This window comes from Balaenoptera physalus (assembly GCF_965194825.1).
Source record: "Balaenoptera physalus genome assembly, chromosome: 8".
In the NCBI taxonomy this organism is placed as follows: Eukaryota; Metazoa; Chordata; class Mammalia; order Artiodactyla; family Balaenopteridae; genus Balaenoptera; species Balaenoptera physalus.
In genome coordinates, this window is record NC_138887.1 from 79,630,324 (window position 1) to 79,649,269 (window position 18,946).

General features: G+C 33.8%; 1 protein-coding gene across 5 annotated transcripts in view; it reads right to left on the reverse strand.

Moving 5' to 3' along the window:
- NT5C3A (5'-nucleotidase, cytosolic IIIA) overlaps window positions 1–18,946 on the reverse strand; it is a 40,585-nt gene that overhangs the window by 11,720 nt on the left and 9,919 nt on the right. Inside the window, exons 1-3 of one of the 5 annotated variants that reach the window (XM_082472080.1) lie at window positions 7,610–7,737; window positions 6,800–6,895; window positions 3,305–3,359 (exon numbers count right to left, since the gene is read on the reverse strand). The exons of 1 other annotated variant lie outside the window; for it this stretch is intronic. In XM_082472080.1, coding sequence (XP_082328206.1) covers window positions 3,305–3,340 — 36 coding nt within the window. In that variant the 5' untranslated portion in view covers window positions 3,341–3,359; window positions 6,800–6,895; window positions 7,610–7,737. Of the gene's footprint in view, window positions 1–3,304; window positions 3,360–6,799; window positions 6,896–7,609; window positions 7,738–18,946 lie in introns of those variants that run through there. 3 more of the 5 variants (XM_082472081.1, XM_082472079.1, XM_082472082.1) reach the window with 3 other exon arrangements.

Consider the following 18,946-nt stretch of genomic DNA (forward strand, 5'->3'; position numbering starts at 1 on the left):
ACAATATTACTAAAGTATATGATAAATACTTCTCAGGAACTTGAGATATTAGACATTTTACTCAAATATTTTAGAATACAGCCTAAGAAATACAATTTTATATATGAAATGTGTCAATGAATATCAGAATATCAGAACATTATGAAGCACACTGCAGGAGTATGCATTTCATCATATGTCACATACTTTTGTTACCTCCTCAAATCCCTTCCTCATATTCCTCTTGGACAAAATACACCTTCCTCTTTGGTGGTACATAAAATAATGATACTTGAAATTTGAAGGGCAAGTTATTTTAAATTTTTCGAAAACTTTCCAATTTGATAATACAATTTTATGAAAAATAAGGGGCTAAAAATTTCCATCATTTGTGAGCAAAAGAAAACAAATTCATTTTCTAAGGCCATAATATAAAATGTTAGGGAGGGAGCGAAGCTTTCCTGACAAGAATCAGGGTATTCTGGTTGACTGGAGCCTAATCTGAAGCAATGCTAAAGATAATTATGGAAAACCTAAAATATACTTATTCTGGCTGATCTTTAATTTACTGTATTTGTACAGAGGAAATGAATTCCTAATTATTAGTCTACTTACATATTCAGAATGCACGATTTCTAAAGAAATTGATTTCAAAGTTATATAGTTTTGTTCACAACCCTATAGCAATATTAGAGTATTTGATATTATCTTGTGGATACACTGAGATGATATAAATGAATATCTGCATGGTAGTCACAAAATTGTCCTAAGGATGTCTACCTGTATTTTTCTAAACACGGCCACATCAAAATTAGTTTGAATTACTTAAGAATCTTTGTCTGAAGCTCTCAGGGAAGATATTTTTTCTTTGTTTTCCAATGTTCAGATATGGTACAAGCAAAAGTCTTCATTACTGGTACAAAGGAGTGGGCACTACAATTTTTATGTGATGACATAAAAAGTATAGATTTTTAAAACCACCTATTCAGACTGGTACATTTACTCACTCATATACCTGGATGATTCTATGATTTACTTTGAAGATTATGCACTGCTAAATTTTATTGATAGCCGTCTCTCCTGCCTACCACATATCTGGCCTGTCTCCACATTAAGGGAGTGTAGGCCAAATTCTTTCCTTCATTTACCATATAGTCTTTAACTGTAAGGCATTCTGTTAAGCAACTCTGTAAAAGATACAGAAGTTTTAGGAAGATATACATCTTATACTGAAATGCATGTTCTCTAACATGGATTATAATACAGGAACCCAAATAACTAATACATTGCCAAGATGTCCAAGTACAATACTAGAGAAACAGAAGAAATTGAGATTACTTCTGCTGGGGTCAAAGGAGGGAGGGCCAATGGAGCTAGGATTTCAGAGTGAAGCAGGATTTGGGTATGCTGAGACTGGGGAGGGGTCAAAGTACAGGGTCTAATGTGGGAAAAGGATAAATAGCTCTGTTTTTCTAGAACTTAAGTGTACATGGAGAAGAGTGTGAGTGTGTGTAAAGTCTGGAAGGAGAGATTTGGACTCAGATCATGAGAAGTTAAGAATAACATCCTAAGGAGATATCAACTTAAAGATGTATCAATGTTTTTAGAAAAGCAAACCCAAGGTAAAAATTGTGTAAATTCATGCAATGATAGTAAAAAGTGTTAAGTATATATCATCTTTTGGCTTGTTTTCCTTCAATAGTGTTATTGTGGGTTAACTACATTGCTACTTGCTTCTAAAGGAGACACATATTAGAAGGTTCTAGGATCCAGGTAACAACAAATTATATGCTAAGACTTTCCTATGTCTCTTGTATTCATTTTGGTTAAAAAAAAAAAAAAAGAAAAAGAAAATCAACTCAAGCAAGAAAATGAGTTTAGAATGATTTAATTCAGCAATGTTCATGCTCAGTACCAATGAATCAAATGCCAATCATGCAATGGATGCAAAGATCATGTCCAAGTATTAGGCTGAACCATACAAAACTGCCAATATTGGACTATATTTGATGTATTGAAAATATCGGCAATTTCATATGCTTTATTCTAACAGCTCTAAGTATACTGATGACAAGCTTAATCAGCACTTTGAGTCAACTTTAACCTCCCATCACATATTGGATGAGGAAAGTTAAACGAGAGATCTACTAATTGTGACACAAAGCTGTTTGCATGCTAAGTTCTGGTTTATAGGCTCAAATCAGAAAAAGAAAACTAGAAAGAAAAAAAGGATGAAAAAATAGAGAAGAGGAAGAACAAAAAAAAGGACAGAAAGAGAAAATACGAAAGAGATCATGGGGCAGTTGTCCTCTTTAAAAGACAGAAACTGTGATTTAAAAAATGTTTATGAATAAGGAGGATGGACATAATTTTCCCCACACATTCAAATAAATGCTACATACAGAGCTAAAACACTTACTAACATAATATAGGAGATTCACATTCACTGAGTGCTTACTATGTGCTATGAGGTACTTTATATATACTTTTTCATTAAATATAAGAACATTTCAATTATAAGATGAATAAGGTCTGAGGATATAACGTATAACATGGTGATCATAATGTTTAACACTATCACAAAATTGAAGTTTACTAAGAGAGTAGAACTCAAATGTTCTCAAAAAAAAAAAAAAAGGAAATTTGTGAGGTCATGGATGTGTTAGCTAGATGGGGTAAACTTTCACAATGTATATGCATATCAAATCACCACACTGTACACTTTAAATATCTTGTAATTTTATTTGTCAATTATATCTTAATAAATCTGGGAAAAGATATGAATGAAAACAACACAAAGTTGGTGCTTTCACACCCATTCCTTAAAGGTGAGATGGTTGCCTTCATTCAAGGGTATCACAGCTATCAAGGACTGAGTTAAGATCTGAAGCCAGTTCTGATGCCAAAGCCTATATTTTCCCTACTTCATCCTAATTTCTATAATGCAATGAAAGCTACTGCTGTTCATGAAGTTTTTAAAAATTCTTAAATGCTGGTCATTTTAATTCAGAGGCCTAAGATAAAAGATCTCATGTTGTATGATTTAAGTGTGCTGTTGCTGAGCAAGGAAAATTTAGCACAAAAAGGAACGGGGTAATCATTTTATATGCCGAGAAACACTTTAATGCACATTATGTTTCAAGCAAAAAGAATTCCAAAGAAATTCAATTCAACAAACATTCAAAGTTCTACTGTGTGTCTAACATTGGGAAGAAAGATCTGTATACATTTACAGTCCCATAATTAATTATCTGGTTAGAGACAGAGGTAAAAGTGGTGAAGATTCACCATTAATAAATGGAACTGGAAATATTCAAATACCCACCATTTTCACATGTACAGCAGAATCTTGATTAGGCATTTCTTGGTTATCCAATCTTCTGGATTTTCCCAGGTGATGTCACAGTGAAAGAGAGAGAAAAAAAGTACATGTGACATACATACACATTTTAGTCTCTTCCTTTATGTTAATGACATACCCGGGAGGTGCTTTTGGTTTGATTGAAATACCCAGTTACTGAAGGCATTTTTTTTTCTTTCCTAAGAAGCTCAGCAAAGATTTTACTCTGTCTCACAAAGTTTTGGGTTAAAATTGTGTATGGAGAAGCTGCAGCTCTCCTATAAGAATTTATATGGTGTTAATAAGATTTGAATAGAATTACAGTGAAGTATATATCTGCAAGAAAATGCTCTATTGCAAGAACACTTTATCAACATCTCTACATGTAAGGGTGAAGTTTGTGGGAAAATTATGCATTATTATTACTGAATAAGAATGTAAGGAGAAGCATAATCCACACAAGTCAAATTTATTCTTCAATTTTCTCATTTTAAAACCTTTAATTTTGTGAAATGATGTGACTAAGATCTGACTTGTGTTTGAATTTAGCATAGTGTCTGGCACAAAATAGTATGTAACTGAATGATCATTTAAGGGTTTTGGGTGAAATTTATATGCATCTATTTGTTAAACCAAAAGAAGTTTTAAGAATACCCTATCATTATACTAAGTTTCATTTTTGCAGTATAAATTTTAGGGAAAATTATTTATTTTTGTTCCTCAATGACTTTACTTTTACTTTATTCTACGTAAGCAAAATTTTAAAATAAAAGCACTGTTTAAAAAGGGTAAGTTAGTTGAGAGGGAAAAACTGACTTTTTCTTAAACTCTAGCAATAGAAGTTGAACATTAGATCTGTGTTCTTTATAATTAAAATGTGTGTAGCAGACATAAAAAAATTCTCAAATTCTAAAATCCATCCCCCCTTCCACGTAAAGTACATATATAAAATTGGGAAATATCTTACTTAAAAAAGTATTTCCCACCCCTCTCAGAAAGGCTGCTAGTAAGTTGATGATCTTATAACTGATGGTATCTTAGAGTTGAATAAACAGTATTTCCAAACCTGAAAAATATTGTCATCAAAACTGCCTGGCAAGTCTCTTTCTTCATTTATAGAATCCAAAGCGTAAAATATTAAATGCTTATGGCTTTTCTTCAATGTTTAATATCTGAAAAGGATTTCTAGATTTCTCAGAAGGCACTATTTAAATAAAACCATTTTATTAGCTTGAAAATGAGGAAGGAGAATGTGAAAAAGTACAGTGGAGTTTACAAAAATATCACATACTCTGAAACATTTGAAAAGCTCAAAGGAAAACAATTCAAGCAGTGAAGAATACGTTTTAATATCTGGGAATCTCAAGTCTTTTGTTACACATAGCCAAGTAGCCCAATTCCTCTCTACTCTCCGCCCCCAAGTATGGCTCTTTTTGGAGCATTCATTCCTTTTCTACTAAATAACTGGCCTTTGAAATCTATTTTCTTTTCTTCTACCACCTTCTCTTACCCTCCCACCTTTTGCTATTCAGTTTCATTTTTGTTTTATGTCTGTATCAAGAGAAAGTTTCATTTTCCAGTTTGTGTATTTTTCTTTTCACTGCTGCCCTGAAAATCTAATTAGGGAGAATTCTTTAAATGCCCCCAAGAAACTGATTTTATAATGTTATACAAATAAGGAACTTATAGTTTGATTTTCCATGTGCTAATCACAAAATATATTTTAAAATAGAAATCACAAAATAGAAATTACAAGATAGATTTCAAAGGCCAGTTATTTAGTAGAAAAGGAAAGAAGGAAAAAAAAAAAAAAAGCCAGTGTTAGTAGGTAAAGGAGTTAATCATCTTTCTCATGGTCTCTTCATTATTTTATTTATACAAATGAAAACAAAGAGTGATCAGAAATTTGATAATGGCCAACTTTAGGACATTATTTTTGATAAGTAAACCTAATAGTTTACTAGATACTCTGCAAATTTCAATGACGATATTTCATTCTTCCTAATCGTCACTGGCAATCTGACCAGAATTTATCCTTACTCAAAGATAATCTCACATGAAGTGATACTGCAGTCCTAATAGAAAAATCACTATCATTATAGAAGTGTAAAGACTAAGGTATAAATGTCAGCATTCTGGCACTATTCTAAGGAAGACATTGAAAATTAGGGCAGGATATTTTTAAACCAATAGGCTTGTAAACCTATACTTGGTATATAAACTTCTGGCTTACTTTGCCAGCAGTCATCTGTTGCAGATGCTTCAAGAGAAGAGTTGCTGAAAAAAACACATCAAGTGTAGAAGACATGTTCAAAAATAGAAAATATTACCCTTGAACTATGAACTCTCTACTAAGAAAGTTCTGAAGTTTTAAGTATTTGGAACCTTTAAATGTGGACTGGAAAATGTGGAAACTGGAAAATAATTACTTTGTGTTCTTTCACTGTGAGGTTAAGGTCTCTACTGTAACAGTGTTCATTACAAGGAACATGTAGGACAAAGCTAAAGACTGAAGCAAGAGGTAAGAAGAACTTCACTTGCATAGCACAAACTTGATAACTGGAAGTTTTAGCTATTGTGGTATTTCATTCTGAGATGATTCTCTTTACACCTTGAAGTTATTTACAAATCAAAATGACTGAAAATTTCTATATCTACCTGAAAAAAATTTACTTGCCTTTATACAAGTTTTACAGTATCTATTTGAATGCAAATTGAATACTTTTAAAGGCCCACTTGACTGTCTTCTGGGAAAGTGAAAAAAGATTAAATTCACTGATATTCTTAGCTTAAAAAGCTGTGATTCCGCTTTAAGCTTGATACTTTTAGAAACATTTAAATTACACAATAAATTAATGAAATTTTGCATGGTAAACTGTATACTACTTACATAAGAAAAGGTATGCATTACTACAGTATGGACAGTGTGTCAGCAACAGTCCTAAATATCTTACTGCACATCTCCAGCAACATATATTACTTGTCCTAAGCTTGGGTTTTTAATAATGACACTTTTTTAGGGTGATTAGCACATGGAAAATCAAACTGTAAGTTCCTTATTTGTATAACATTATAAAATCAGTTTCTTGGGGGCATTTAAAGAATTCTCCCTAATTAGATTTTCAAGGCAGCAGTGAAAAAAAATACACAAACTGGAAAATGAAACTTTCTCTTGATACAGACATAAAACAAAAATGAAACTGAATAGCAAAAGGTGGGAGGGTAAGAGAAGGTGGTAGAAGAAAAGAAAATAGATTTCAAAGGCCGGTTATTTAAAAATTGGCAATTTATACCAATTTTCTTAAATAGTAAAATGTGGCTTCTCAGTCAGAATTTTGTAGATACTTATGAAAATACACAATTTCAAAGCTTAGAATTTATTCATCTATCCTCCCCACCTCCACTAACCTAAGAACTAATAGCGTTTTTTAAGATGAGTAAACCAAGGCACATAGAAAGTAGATAATATATACTGATTACCCTTAGAGTACTCTGAGTTCCTCTGTCCTTGAATATGTCCTAGAACAACAGCATAGGTAGTAAGCAGTATCCAGAGATGCAGGGCTTGGATATAGGCTGCCAATAAAAACCAAGTAAACTACTTTAAGAAATGGTCTGCTGCATTAGCTAACTATAAAAAATAAGGTAAATTCAAGTATTTAAATCTAAGTTAACTAAAATGTTCTGGGCTATTATGGTGATATATATGTTTGAATCTTAATTTTCATTATACAATGTGTTATAATCCTTACAGACAGTAATCCAGCTTTTATTAATTTATAAAACATACCAGTATAAACCCATTCCAAGATATCCTGGATAAGGCTTATGGGCACAAAATAAAAATTAATTATCTTTATTACTAGCCATAATAAATAGTTCCTAATCCTAGCTACACAAAGCATGTGGCTATCAGCAAAACTGAATCACACAACAACTAATGAACAACAAAATTGGATCTTTTTTCCCCTTGAAAAGAGATTTCTGAGGGTACTTTGCTTTTCCTTAACATCCATGTGTGAAACAATAAGCTCTTTTTTTTTAAACAATAAGCTCTTAAAATTAGATCCTACAAATTATAATTTCTGAGACTCAAGACACTGCAAAGTTTTACATATTCATATCTTTGCAAACTATAAAAAAGTTTTACATTATACAGGATCATTCTGTTTTTATTTCCTTAATTTGGATGTTTAAATGCCTAAAATTTCAATAAGATACAGAATCAAAAAAGAATCAGATAAAGTTAAACAAGAGAAACTCATTTTTACATGAACTGTACACACTTACCCTGAAGGTAACCGGACAAGCTACCGCAGCAAAAGAAAATTCTTCCTGTCTGAGGAGTACTAATATAGCACAAGGTGCAGCTGAGGGCGGTTCCAAAAGCCTTGGCTAATAAGCTCTATGCAAAAACAGTCTTGTGACGCATCACTACACAGTGCTTTATTATGCTCTGGGTGACAGGCTTGCTAGCTCTGAGTTAGTCACCAGTCAGTCTACAGAACATGATCAAATAAAATAATGTGGCAGTTAAGAGAAGGTAAATCTGTACTATTAGAGCACTGCCAACTTGCTCTGCAAAGAAAAAAGGAACCGCAACAGTAACACTTAGAAACACTCTGTTCCTCATGTGTTTTTTGGCTGTCAGCGTACTTGTAGTATGTGTACTTTTCTGTATGAATATTATATTTCAATACAAAGTGAAAAAGAGTAGGTCGTGGTTGCCAGGGGCTGGAGGAGGGGAGAGAGGGGAGCTATTGCTCAACGGGTACAGAGTTTCAGTCTGGAAGATAAAAAGAGTTCTGGAGATGGATGGTGGTGGTGGTTTCACAACGATGTCAATGTACTTAATGCCATCGAACTGTACACTCAAAAATAGTTAAAGCGGCAAACTTTGTTATGTATGTTTTACAGTTTTAAAAAGATTTGTTCATTTAAGACGTGAAAAAAACATGATGCATAAAAGTGTGGTCAGTAAGATGTTAACAGTCTTTATTGCAGGGCAGTGGGATTTAAAGTGACTTTTATGTTTTTCTTCATATTTTCCTACACTGTAAATTTCAACAAGACCACGCATAGATCTACTAAAAAATCTGAACACAATGAAAACTAATTTTTATGGTTAAAAAAATTGAAAAAAGTTCCCTTCCTGCTGGAAATGAAAGCAAACTGTTGTGAAGATAAATATTTTTAACCTTTAAAGAAAAATCAGTCTTGTTTTCAACCTGAGTAGTAGGAATAAATATGCTAATACCATGTGTCAGGGCCTGATATATAAGTTATGCTACGGGCTCTGGGAAGCTTTATCATTAGAAACATGGCTATGCTACACTTACGTAAATAAATTTTTATATCAGCCTTCTCTCTTCTATGCTCAAGAGAAATCAAACCCACAAAACATTTCAGTAATCAAACTTTGTGAAGTGGCATTCTCTATTACAAACAACACAAAAAATTTTAAAATAGCTTTTAAAAAAGGCCACTAACAAATTATCCAAACTTGGTATCCTACCAAATGTTAAAAATTTGGCATTGCTATCTTATTTTAAATAAGATGAGAAGATTGACAACATAACATTTCTCTTAGAGGAAAATCTTTTTTATTCTAGTAATGGAGGCTCAAGGGCAAGCAGGTGATCCATTTTGAAAACACCTCTGTATTAGGTATGAATGTGACGACTTAACTGTCCTTTAATACATTAATATGGTTAGTAATGATAAGAATTTTAAAGATATCTCTTTGAAACCTGACTCCAGATAAATCATCTTCAACAAAAACAACAAAGAATGCTGGAGTCAGAGTTCCATAACCTTTCTGGAGGGGTATTTAGAAATACTATTAAAAGCTTTAGAAATACACATTCCCTTTGACACACCAATTTTATGTCCTAAGGAAATAAGACAGTACACAAAGACTTAGTTGCAAGGGTGTATATTGCAGGGTTGCTTTATAATACTGGGAAACTGTAAACAGCCTAAATGCTCAGTATCTAAATGTTTATTAATACTGGAGAGGTGAATAAATTGGGGTAAACACATAAAAAATTATACAGTTCTCAAACATGATTATTATAAATAGCTAAAATTTATTGTATGTTTACTGTGTGCCAGATACTTTTAAGCACTTGACATACCTCTTCTCATCTCATCTCATATTCATAACCCTAGAAGGTATGTGCTATTATTATCCTCATTTTAAAGGTGAATAAATTAAGGCTTGTAGCTGGCAAATGGCAGAAATGGATTCAAATTCAGGTCTCTTGACTTCAGAATCCATGCCTGTAAATCACTATACAGTACTGCTCTGTGAGATCAATATTTACATATATACTGAGACATACATGATCTACTATTGAGTGAAAAGAGTTATGAGAGTATCTATAGCAAGAGTCCAATTTTGGGACAGGAAAGTCTAAAGTAGAATACATAAGACAGTATCAGTAATGGGATTAAGGGGCCATTTTTATTTTCTGAGCTTCATAAAATAAATGAGTTCCTTAGGGAAAAAATGGCTTGTTAAAAATGATATAGTAGTAGAACCGATCATGTCCATAATCGGAAAAGAAAGTTAAAAAAAAAAAAAATCAGAACCAGTCAACATCATACGGATGGATTATTTTAAACCATATTTCTAAAGTAGAGACAGAAGCAAGGAATTCAGCCAGTTTACTCTAAAACAAAACAAAATACTTTACAGCATGAAAACCAAGATGGCTAGTTTCTTATCAAGAGGGGTGCTTTGGTCTCTAAGGGATAGATGACTTTGGCTTTGATAGTGTTCTGTCCAGCTACTCTAAGGAGAGTGGAGAAGAGCGGAAATATGAGCATTGTTTCCTGATCACATATAGGGGAATTCTTCGGCCTTTCAATTCCATCTAGTAGGTGGGTATATGTGGTGGGGGTGGATTGTGTGTCTGGTGGGGTGTCCCTCTATGTCTAAAAAAACATGCATACCTTAATTTAAAAATAATGTATTGCTAAAAAGTGCTAATGATCACCTGAGCCTCCAGCAAGTCAAAATCTTTTGGCAATAGTAACATCAAAGAACACTGATTACAGACCACCATAACAAATATGATAGCAATGAAAAAGTTTGAAATATTGTGGGAATTACCAAAATGTGACACAGAGACATGAAGTGAGCAAATGCTGTAGGAAAAATGGTCCCAATAGACTTGCTTGATGCATGTTTGCCACAAACCTTCAATTTGTAAAAAAATGCAATATCTGCAAAGTGCAATAAAACAAGGTATGCCTGTGTAATTTAATCAGTAAAACCTTAAGAGAAAGATAATACTTCCCCCTTCATTATAGGTAAGGAATCTAACGTCTGGGAGAAGTCACTTGTTACTTAACATACATGAGCTGGAAGACTTTTTTTCTTACTTTATCAGCAATGTTTCTAGGCAATATTATAAACATAACACTTACATGAGAGGGCTAAAGATGTGTATGATAAGAGTAATGTTTTGAAACTGTGCCATAGAAAAGGAACAAGGACACAAGCAAAGTACTGAATGAAAGAAAATGAATTTTGTTTCAAATAGCTCTAGGATCCTCTTTTTTTTTTTTGAGAGGAGACATAAAGGATCCAGGAATAAAAGAAGTCATAAAGGCAGTCTCTTTAGCAGCACAGTAGACTTTCATCTCTGGACACAATGACTGGGCCTTGTTGCCTTGGAGTTTCTTTATTCACTGTCATAGAAACAAAAATTACTCATATCACTCCTGATGCAAACTCTAAACATGAAATTGATATGCCAAGAGCAAAGAATCATACAGGACTCAAATATCTGGCAGATTTTTCTCCCCTTATAACACTGAAACTGGCAGTCTTTATCAACAGAGAAAGGGATATTCATTTGTACTTCAGAGTAACTTGTTACAATTTTTAGATACCGTCAATTTTCAATTAACTTGAAAAGCTAAAAATGATCACTTCATATTTTGCCATCAAAAAAGTTTCTCAAAATTTTGAAATAATGAAAAAACAAAAAAGTACACAGAAAATCTATCAGGTTAAATCTTAATAACTTATTAATTGATTTTGCCTTTAATCTTTGGGCAGGGAGTAAAGGGAATAAAGGTATTATATTAATTAATAGTTATATATGAAAAAAATCATTTCATAATCCCACATAAAACCTGTGGTATTGTAGTTATTTCTCAATAATCCAATCTATGACTTAACCACTAACTCAGAGTTAATTTACCATAATCCAATTACCATTTCTCTGTGGAATGTATTTTTAAACTTCATTCTGAACTTGCTTGACACCCTAGGAAGTTATTCCAAACCAAACAATAAAGTCATATAAGGAAGACAATTCAGTAGGAGGTGAGATGTAATACTCTCTATAAGGACTCTTGCCAAACTTGTTCCTGCTAATTGTTGCATGATGTAAATAGAAAGACCATTTTTTTAAACATGCAAAACACCTGTCTAGGCATTTGACTTCTCTCAAAACTTCTCGGAAAAAGACAACAGTCAACTAACTTTAAAAGTGTGACTGTTCAAAATAAAATTGAAATAAGGTGATATAGATGTTTATATGAATATGGTTTAAAATGTTTAAGGAGCAAAAACAGAGATGAAAACAATGAATTATTATATGTTGGGGAAATGAACAGCAAGTAAAGATTTTCTCATAAGTTTTTCTCTCATTTAAAATAATTCCAAAGACTTATCCTATTAGGTGACTGTTAGCAAAGTTGATTGCTGCATTTATGAATTTACACACATATATATATAAACTGAGGAAAACCTATGGTTCTAATCTCAATACATTTCTTAAAAACTCTATGCAGGGCTTCCCTGGTGGTGCAGTGGTTAGGAATCTGCCTGCCAATGCAGGGGACACAGGTTCGAGCCCTGGTCTGGGAGGATCCCACATGCCTTGGAGCAACTAAGCCCACATGCCACAACTGCTGAGCCTGTGCTCTAGAGCCGGAGCTCCGCAATGAGAGAGGCCACAGCAGTGGGAGGCCCGTGGGCACTGCAACGAAGAGTAGCCCCTGCTTGCCCGAAGACCCAATGCAGCCAAAAATAAATAAATAAAATAAATAAATGTATATATTAAAAAAAATACATCTTTGTTGATATGTACACAAAAAAAAAACTACTCAAAAATCTAGGATTGAGTGACTTAATTTTCAGAAACTCAAATGAAGTTCTTGGACACAGTCTATATCTTTTTACTTTCTTATTTAAGAAGTAATAAATTCTGTAAACTCCTTTAGAGGAAATGACATTTGTGTTGCAATAAGTAGGTCAAGTTCAAGAAAATCCGATGTAAGACAGTACCATAAATGAAGGAAGTCTTTCCTAACTCTCAAATGTACTATGTTCTAATCTTTCAAGATGCTTAGCACTGAGATTATTGTTCCTATTTTATTATATCTGGATTTCTGTGCCTGAAATGCAACAAGAAGAAAAACTTTTGTTTTAATTTTGGACTCCTTCCACATCACAAAGTTGGCATTCTATATGTTGAAAAGAAACAGTATTGTTTAGGATTGCTATTTTGATATGGGTTATAATAAAATGGTAAAAAAGTTATGTTATTAATGGCTTTTATTATTGATGTATTATATCCAGTACATCTAAAAGGAGAGTACAAAGACAACTTACTATCCCTTCTTCTTGCTATGCTAAATAAACTCATTTAAAAAGTAATAAGGTAAGAAAACAATGAAGAAAATTACTGAGATTCAAGTTCATAAACTAATAACTTGTAGCAAAGAATTATTTGAAATTATATGGATGATATCAGCGGTTGATAACTTGAGTTTTTAAAGTATGTAAGTAGAAGAAAACACAAAATATAACCCTTTCAAAACCTCTCTGATTAATAAACTCAACATAGTAAACCAAACTAATTAATTTAATCTTAGAAAAGTTTTGATAACATATAGTACATTCAATAATGGAATGTGTGACACAGAAACCAAATTTATGGTTATCAAAGGGGAAAGGGCTGGGGGGGGAGGGATAAATTAGAAGTTTGGGATCAGCAGACAAATTACTATATATAAAATAAACAAGGTCCTACTGTATAGCACAGGGAACTATATTCAATATCTTGTAATAAACTATAATAGAAAAGAATCTGAAAAAGAATATCTTTATCTATTTATCCATAAATAAATATATCTGAATCACTTTGCTGTACACCAGAAACTAACACAACATTGTAAATCAACTATACTTCAATAAACCAAACCAAACCAAAACCAACAATGAAATGTGTGCTCATTAGAACAGAACTTATAAAAATAAGTTTATTAGAAAATGGCCTTCAAAAAGCTTTGTGATCAGGTTTTATACTTGTGAGCTCTTTCAAAACTTGACAGCTCCCATGCTAGATAAACTATAACACATAAAAAGAAGTTAACTACCCAATTCCATTTATGAACTAACTAGTATAAAACCCTGAAACAAATGTCTCTCAAAAAGAGACAAAAAGAGAAAAGATACCTAATTTCACTTATGAATACACATAACAAAAGTTTTAAATAATAAACCAGTGACAGGGTGGGATAGGGAGGGTGGGAGGGAGATGCAAGAGGGAGGAGATATGGGAATATATGTATATGTATAGCTGATTCACTTTGTTATAAAGCAGAAAAAAAAACAACAACAACCCAGTAACAAACTAAATTCAATAGTATAATAATCATCTGACATGACTGAATCAAATATATTCCAAAGATCAAGTAATAGTTATCAAACAGCAATGATAGGATCACAGGTGATTGTATTTTCTTCTTCATACTCTCTGGTATTTTCTAAATTTTCTATAATGAATAATATCTTATACCTAGAAGAAAACAAAGATTATTTTTTAAAAGTTACATGTCCCAAAATAAAAGTGAAAGTGTGTATAATGCTACTACATCTTTAGAAGAAATGGACATGGCATATATTAAGTAATATTTATGAAGGTAAAATGAAAATTATCTATTGGGACAAATCATAATGCCTTACTATTTTTTTCTGTAGTTAGCCTTCCTCATTCTATGGCTGGGAGGGTCAACTAGTGAGTAAGTTATACAAACTATTTAATGCTATATTCTCCTCCTACTCTGGCTATCGAATGAAGTCATAATGTGTAAATGAGGAGTCATGTGCAATCAAGGTTAGTAAAACATTCTAAAGAATTAGTACATTGGTTTAACGAAGCCATTTAAAGGTTTGAAAAGGAAGGTCAATTTAGACTACTCAAAAATGGAAGTGAAACAAAAACTTGGAAAAATATATTTCTAACATACTCTCATGGCTGAAAGTCATTTTATAAAAGCCCTTGCAAATCAAGAAAAAGAACTCAGATGGTTCAGAAAAGAAGAAAATAAGTGGCCAATTTTTTAAAAAGTTCAACTTCAAAAGTAATAGAAATATTAATACTTTTTAAAAAAGCTATCATTTGGCAAAGATCAGGAAAAAAAAAAAAGATATCTACTCCCAGGAAAACACGGAGCTAGGTACTTAAATATACTGTTGGTGAAAATATAAATTGGTACAACCTTTTCAGAGGGTAACCCCTGGCAGCACATTCAAAAGGCTTTCATCAAGCAATTCCATTTAAACAATCATGGACACGCACAGATGCTACAAGAATGTTCACTGATCCATTATTTATCATAACTGAAAGTGAGAAACAATCTAAATGTTCACCAATGAAGAACTTGCCAAATAATTAATGATATCCATATATGATATAATACCAAAGACAATATAGTCATTAAAATAAGTATAAGTTTATCATTAAGAAATAAATTAACAAGTTAAACATTGTTTTAACAAGTTAAAAACAATGTTACAGTATGGTCTTATTTTGGGAAAAATGATACTTAATAGTTATATGTACAGAAGGAGAAAGGAGTACATTTACTAAAATATGGGGTTTTTTAGGTGGTGAAAATTGCAGATTACTTTTTTTGCTTATCTAGATTTTCTAATTTTATATCAGCATATACTACACCAGAAATAAAAAGAGAAAGAATCAAAGGGAAAATTAAGTTTAAGATAGGTAAATAATTAAAAATGGAGAAATTCCTTGTAAAAAGCTGGATCTTAATTCAGGTACTCATGAGTCCTTAATCATCAAAACTCCCCTAAAGCTGAATCAAATGATTGGAAATCCACACCTGTGGACCCCATGAGTTAGTTTTGAAATATATAATGAATCACATGATCTGTGCTTGTTGTAAGTATACTACAGGGGACTCAAAAGTGAATCAGATACAGCTTTATCCTTTATAATAACTCATGTTTCTCATACAATTGTAGTGAAATTAAGTCTCAGTAATTGTAAATGATATATGCCAAGCCTCCAAGTGTGCTACCCAGGTCAGCTGAACCATCTACAATTGTGACAGCAGGCGTGCAGGGATTGGGCTAGGTACTGTTTTCTAGAGTGCTAGGTACTCAGGTTAAAAACTGTTGCTCAGAATTTGGCATAATGCTGGACATTTCTCATTCCCAATCTTTTTAACTTTAAGAAAGATATATGATAAAACTAGTCATTCAGTTTTTATCTCCAAATCTGAGGGCTCAAATGGAATACTGTTTAGAGATCATTTTTAAATGCATTACTTAATATGAATAATATACTATATGAGAACATCATGTCTAAAATAAAGTTGGGAAAAGAATAGCTTTGTTTATTATATACGCTGCATGTATATAATTTCTTTTTTAATCTTAATAACCCAGGTGGATACTAGAATAGTATACTGTTGGAATTCTCCCAAAGTGTAATTATTTAAAACAAGTGAAATGAAAAATAACAACACAAAAACAGAACATATTCTAATATAATACCCTGAAGGAAACAGGGGGCAGGAGAGTTTTTAGGTGAATCTTTTCCACTCTAGAGAACTGGAAACTAAGGCTTACAAAAGTGAAATTTGTCCAGGGCTAAATCATTAGAATGTGGCAGTGCTGAGATCTGAACCAAGGATTTACCAAATACTAAACTCAAACATCTATTACATGACCCCATTCCCTTACAAGATTGTCTAGTGGTCAGATCACAGATTAACATAACTTGTTAAAGAAAGAAAATGCTGTGTATCTTTACTAGATAAACCACAATATTTATATTATGCAGAGAAAAACAGAACAATAATTATGGATCAGTAGATAGAGTTCCTTCTCCTGCCAAAACTAGGAACACGTGACAATATCATGCATGGTACACAGTTATGTACAAAAGACAAAATAGAATAAAGTAATTAGCTTAGAAAGACAAAATTTTTAAAGATCAGCAACACAACAACACCTTACTAAAGAAGTAATTCTCATTCCCAACTGGAAGCATGCTTTACTCAAGAGCTTCAGAGAGAGCTATAATCCGAGTGAATATTGGCTCTGCTATTTATTAGCTAAGTTCCTAAGCAAATTGATAGAAAATTACAATAATTACCAGCTGTACTGTGTTTTAAGGATTAAATTAGGTAAACATGCAGGGCACACTTGGACATAAGTAGATAACTCAAAGTTTTAGTTCCTTTTCCCTGGTTACAAGATAACAAGGCAGTGCCAAATTAACCCAAATGCAAATCGGTTTCTAATTGTTTTCTAGTTCTATGCAGTGTAGAGCCCCCTGTTATCTTAGGGAACTTCAGTGGGTTTCTTTTTTGTAACATTTCACTATGCTTTAAAGCTAGGTTAGGTTCTCAAACTTTTCCTATCTCCCTCTACCAAAATCCATCGAATGTCTCATTCCCTTAGAGAATGAGAACGCTAGAACGCTAATGGTGTGACTGACAGAGAAATCAAGATAGACTGACAAACTGTTCATGGGGGAAGACTGTATAATAACATGATGATTTTTTTGATGGTGTATTCGGAACCCAGACTCTGAGTGGGACATTTGAGGTAAGGTAAATGAGAGGGCTGTGCCACGACAAGGCTTCAGAGGAGATACAACAGAGGCAGGAAGGATGTTGCAGGAACCCACATCATGTTAAACCTCTGACCATCTACTTCCACCTAATTATAAGCAGGAACTTGCCAAACAAATTAAGCAACCCTCCAATCAACTGCTAAACAACTTTGTAATCTATTAGCACCTTGAAAATGAAGAACATATGTTGAAAAAAGTAGACAAATGGCATTTACATCTATAATGGCAGAATACTGTCATACTTGGTTTAAATTTCATAGGTTAATGGTCTTTAGGAGAGGAAAAAAATTTTCTCTCTATCCTAGATTCTTGCCTGAGATCCCCCGTACTAAAAAGCCAGATTAACAGAAAAAAAATTTTTTATACCTACAAGAGCTCCCACGAAGATATGAGACCCAAAGACAGCCAGGTAGGGGCTTCCCTGGTGGCGCAGTGGTTGAGAATCTGCCTGCCAATACAGAGGACACAGGTTCGAGCCCCGGTCTGGGAAGATCCCACATGCCGCGGAGCAACTAGGCCCGTGAGCCCCAATTACTGAGCCTGCGCGTCTGGAGCCTGTGCTCCGCAACAAGAGAGGCCGCGATAGTGAGAGGCCCACGCACCGCGATGAAGAGTGGCCCCCGCTTGCCGCAACTAGAGAAAGCCCACGCACAGAAACGAAGAACCAACACAGCCAAAAATAAATAAATAAATAGAGTTCCTTTAAAAAAAAAGACAGCCGGGCAATTGAGTGAGGCTTATATACCATACTGAGCTAAGGAGAAAGAGGTAGGAGTCTGGGGCTTTAAAGGGGAGGAAGGCAATTCACAGGAAGAGGGGAAGAGCAAACGTTTGGTAAACAAACATTTGTCCTGCTATGCAGATAAGTCTCTCAGATGAAAAATGTGATCTCTGGTAATAGTTCTCTTCCTGGTACAGGACCCCTTTCTAAATTTTTAGGCAGTTAAGGAGGAGGTAAAAAGCCTTTCCTGAGTCTGCTGAGTCTTACTGCCTTCAGCGCCAAATAATCCACATGCCAAAATGGCACATTTTGGGGTGGCATATTCTGCTTCCCTTCAGGTTTAAGAAATAGATGGTAAACATAAAAGTGCATTAGTAAGGAAGGTAAATAGTTTAGAAATGTAGCACCGTGCCATAGCAGAGGGAGAAGTCTGCCACCTGCTGACAGAAAAACAGGATTGTATAATTTCCCTGATTGCTGTTTTTTTAAAGGGGGAAAACCTATCAGGTAAGGTTCATGACATTAGATTTCAAATAAGTTATTACATGACGATATAAATTACAACCTATAATTAAAAGAAGAATAAAGATTAAAATAGGATTTCAGATTCTCTGTATTTTTTTAAAAAATAAATTTATTTATTTATTTATTTTTGGCTGCGTTGGGTCTTCGTTGCTGCACGCGGGCTTTCTCTAGTTGCGGCGAGCGGGGGTTACTCTTTGTTGCGGTGTGCGGGCTTCTCCTTGCAGTGGCTTCCCTTGTGGCGGAGCACGGGCTCTAGGCACGCGGGCTTCAGTAGTTGTGGCACACGGGCTCAGGAGTTGTGGCTTGAGGGCTCTAGAGCGCAGGATCAGTAGTTGTGGCACACGGGGTTAGCTGCTCCACGGTATGTGGGATCTTCCCGGACCAGGGCTCGAACCCGTGTCCCCTGAATTGGCAGTTGGATTCTTAACCACTGCACCACCAGGGAAGTCCCTCTGTATGCTTATTAAT